Source organism: Apaloderma vittatum, unplaced genomic scaffold, assembly GCF_000703405.1.
Source record: "Apaloderma vittatum isolate BGI_N311 unplaced genomic scaffold, ASM70340v1 scaffold22416, whole genome shotgun sequence".
NCBI classification, from domain to species: Eukaryota; Metazoa; Chordata; class Aves; order Trogoniformes; family Trogonidae; genus Apaloderma; species Apaloderma vittatum.
In genome coordinates, this window is record NW_009720366.1 from 21501 (window position 1) to 25537 (window position 4037).

The 4037-nt window shown below is 49.1% G+C and overlaps 1 protein-coding gene across 1 annotated transcript in view; it reads left to right on the plus strand.

The window, feature by feature from the left end:
• RNFT2 (ring finger protein, transmembrane 2) overlaps positions 1 to 4037 on the plus strand; it is a 23818-nt gene that overhangs the window by 18909 nt on the left and 872 nt on the right. The window contains 2 exon segments of the mRNA XM_009870998.1: positions 1925 to 1990; positions 2997 to 3098. Of these exon segments, the coding sequence (XP_009869300.1) occupies positions 1925 to 1990; positions 2997 to 3098 (168 nt within the window).

A 4037-nucleotide genomic window follows, 5' to 3' on the forward strand; every position in this document is an offset into this window, starting at 1 on the left:
CCTACACAGAGAGGAAGGTCGACTTTCAGAAGGTTGTCAGGCACTAGGAGCTGTGTCAGCATCTCTGGCTGGACTGTGTAAACACGAACCTCTGATTTTGGCAAAGAAATCCCAGTTGTTCTTCTTCCTGGTCTTATTTTTTCCCGATCCTGGACAGTAGCACTTGCTGCCTGTGAACCCAGTTGTTGAAATCACATTGCTAGCAGCGTGACTGATGCAACACAGGCTTCAGTGCGTGAGGTGATAACTGGATGTTAGACTGCTGAAACCTGTGTCTTTGGGGGTACAGGGGACTGCAGAGGGAAGAAGTCAAAGGGGAGCAACGGGCTGGGGGAAGAGGAGACATCAGAGCCAGAGTAAAGGCGTTAGAAGGAAGTCGCGACCAGCGAAGGCTGTGAATTGGACTGTGGAAAAGAGCTGATCCCTGTCCTTGTTTGAAGATAAAAAGTCTGTAGCAGTCAGCAGCTCAAGTGCTGGTTGCTGACTGGAAGCATTACTGGAAGGACCCTGGGACCCTTTTTACGTGCTGACTGGAAGCATTACTGGTGCCTTCATTTGATTCTGCATCTACTGCGCGATGATCTCATTGGCATTCCCTGCAGTGAGCCCACTTAATCATGCTAACCAGGACAAAAAAAAGAAAGACAATTCCAGGCATTCTGGTGCCTTTGTACTGCCAGTTCGCTACAGCCCTGCATCTTCTGTATCTCGCCTTCGCCTGCCCTCCTGGCTGCTTCTCTCACACAGGTGAGAAGGGGAAAGGTCCTGCTGTGTCATCTGGCCCTTCTCCCAGCTGATGCTGGGCTGTTCTTCACACAATCATTTCTTCGTATCTTGACTAGTTCACAGTATCTTTTTCCCTGTGTTCTGCCAGTAGACAGATGAAGCTGGCATACCGGATTCGGTTTTCAAGCTTTTTCCCTTTTATTAGTACCACCATGTCCTCACTTTAAGAATGCTGAGCGTCTCCTCTCTTGCCCCTTGATATTTGTAGGCAGTTCATTATCTTTTCCTCCCCGCTGTTGGACTGCTCAGCCAAGCTGTAAATACTTATGTCTTTTAGTGTCTTTTCAGAAATCTTTTTCTGCATGCTCATTCTCTGCCCTTCTCTGAACTGCTTTTAGTCTTTAATGAGAAGCCCAGAATGAGTGGTGCTCTCCAGACGCAGTTACTTCATGTTTGCTGGGCAATGGAGGGAGGGGAGGAGAGAAGGACCCGGTGTTGCCCCCACTGTTGGCCATCTCGGGGTGTCTGCAAAATCCCAGGGTGCTAGCAGCTCACTCCCGTCCTGACATCTGAAATTTCTCACTCTTTAGGTAGATGGGAGCAACTCAGCCTCACTCCTGCTTCTCATTCCTCAGGCCCTTCTTCTCTTGGTAACATTTAATCCCTGCACTCTGCAGCAATTCCCGCTCCTCCTTTCAGAATATCACCTGGGCCCCGAAGTGTTAAGCTGTGTGGCACAGCCCTGGAAATCCCCTTTTCCCCCAGAGCCTGAGGAAAGCCATTTTCTGCCTTTTCCATGTGAAAAGATTGCCCTTTCTTCCTTCTTTCTCAAGCTAGCCTCGGGGTTTTCTACCCTCACCTCTGGGCTTCTCAGGTACTTCTCAGCCTGGGAATGGGTCTGTTTCAGCCCTTTCCTACCTGGTAGGACCGGGCAATCTACCCTCCACAGCCCCCTGATGTCTCCTCCTCTTTCAGCCCTGCCAAGTCCCAGCTTTGTGGTCCATTGTCACCAGCGCTTTTCTGGCTACCCTTCTCCACTGCCAATTCACTTGTATTACATGTTTCGTGATCACCATGAAATCTTTTCTGGCACTGTTGTATCCATTTGGAGACACCGTTTCCTGAATTTCTGGACAATGCACACACACAAACACACATTTTGTGAAAAGTATCTAAAATGTCATGTCTTTTATTGCAGTCTTTTGACATCTGTGGTCGTGTGGCAAGTGTCCGAAAGGCACTGAAGGTCCTTTGCACCCCACAGGTGAGTAGTCCTGTGGTTTCATAGCTGGAAACTTGTTACTGAGTGATGGAGTTGAAAATTGCTCAGTGTATCAGGATCGTAAAATAAAATAATTTGTTGTCCCGTGTCTGAATAAGCTGATGTCTCTTCTCCGGGCTGTTAGGAACCTTTTGTGATATCTGCCCTGCCCCAGCTGTGGTAGGAGATTGTTGCTAGTCTGGCTTGTTTTGTCTAATTGGAAGCCACGTGTAATATGGATTAATCAATTGAGGCCAAAACTGCAAGGAGCTGACAAAACAGAGTGCAAGGAAGACTTTAAAGGGAAGTATGTAGTGCCTGATGTGCAGTGACATTAAAAGAGATCCTACAGCGCACAGAAGTTACCCCAGGCATCGCCTTATACAGCGCTGATATTTAGATCTGTTGCAGTGAAGTACTGTGGTGAAACCAAAGGCTGTAGAGGAAAGGAACATACTGTCACAGAAGTTTGTTAGAGCTTGCCTTGCTTATTCTGTGGGCTTGAGCTGGTCCTTTTTCCTCAGCGGGTTTCCATTTCGCCGCTTACTGTTACAATAGGAGAAGCAACATTTACCTTCCACATGTTTAAAAGGAAAAGTTGGAAGCCTGTGGGTGCTGCTGCTGTTTTTCTTTCTTCTATTGTCTAACTTGCTAATAATAATACATCCCACTATCTAAACACCTCTGCCAACGATGCTGAATTAATCCCTTCAGCTCCCCGTTGAGCTCATTAAATTTCATTATCGTTGCTCCACAAATGGAGGCACTAAAAGATGGAGTCAGCTTGAGGGGAAAACAACCCAGAGAACACAGAGCTCCAGATTCCCCGTTCTGTGAGTTGGTGCCCACATCTTCCTTCCCCACGCACAGTGACATGACAGCGGTGTCCTTCCCGGGTCATGCAGGCAACTTGGGTGCGAAAAGCTGTGTGCCTGTGTGTGCTCAGCCACCACCCGGATTGCCTTCGAACCCTTTGACACTGGGATTTTTTTCCATCTCTCCCTAACAGACCTATGGAGTTCGTGCGACCAGCCAGCAGTGCAGTGAGGCAGGGGACATCTGTGCCATCTGCCAGGCAGAATTCAGGGAACCTTTGATCCTTATGTGCCAGGTAAGACCCCAAGTTTCCCACATCAGGTTCCCCCACGGCATTTATTTGGTTAACTTCTGCAGCTGGGGAGAGGCACGGTCAGCCTGGGTACTCCGAAATCATTTGCTGGACCTTGATCGAGGTCCTAGTGGCTGGGCCTGTCCTAGTGGCTGTTCATCGCCCTCTTCCACAGAGCCTGTGATTCGGGATGGCTGAGCCACCCTTCAGGGGCTGATCGTTGCTACGGGGATGGAAAAGGCCAGCCTTGTAGCGCAGGGATTGGCACTTGGCAGTCTGCATCTTGGATCTAGAAGGCAAAACACTTTTATCTGACCCTTGGGGAGACTGACTAGTCAATAGGGCAACTGAATTACGAGCGAGTACGGTGAGAGGAGGGGCATGGATCCTGAGTGAGCCTGGTAGGGTCTGTGAAGGCTGGTGCACCACGCAGTCATGGTCTGGCCTCTGAACACCTGGCTGGGAATAAACGGTTGGTTACCAGTGCCAGTATCTGGGAACTGTCCTGTTTCTCATTTGATAAATGCTGGCAAAACCTAGAGCTTAAGAACGGCATGCTCAGCGTAATGCAGGAGTCCTGACCGGGTAAAACCCTTGGAACACCCCACGCTGCCCTGGATTCCGTTAACATATCAGAGGCCAGCTGAAGGCGTTGCCTCGTGGCAACACTGGTGATGCTTCCCCAAGGTTTTCTCTTTGGGTGCTTGTAATTTGGTCCAGCTTTGTCCGGTGGGGTGCAGATTCTGCATCCTGGAGGCCGTCTGTGGCTGATGTGTGGGTCCGTGCAGGAAAGCCTTAGGCAGAAGGATTCAGCTGTTTCTGGGAATGGAACGGGTGGGTTATATGCTCTCTCGTGACATCAAAATAAAGCTGAAGAGCCTTTTTCTGAAGAGCTTTACCATTCCTGTGCTTTGTAATAGGGTTATCAAATTAAAGCAAGTA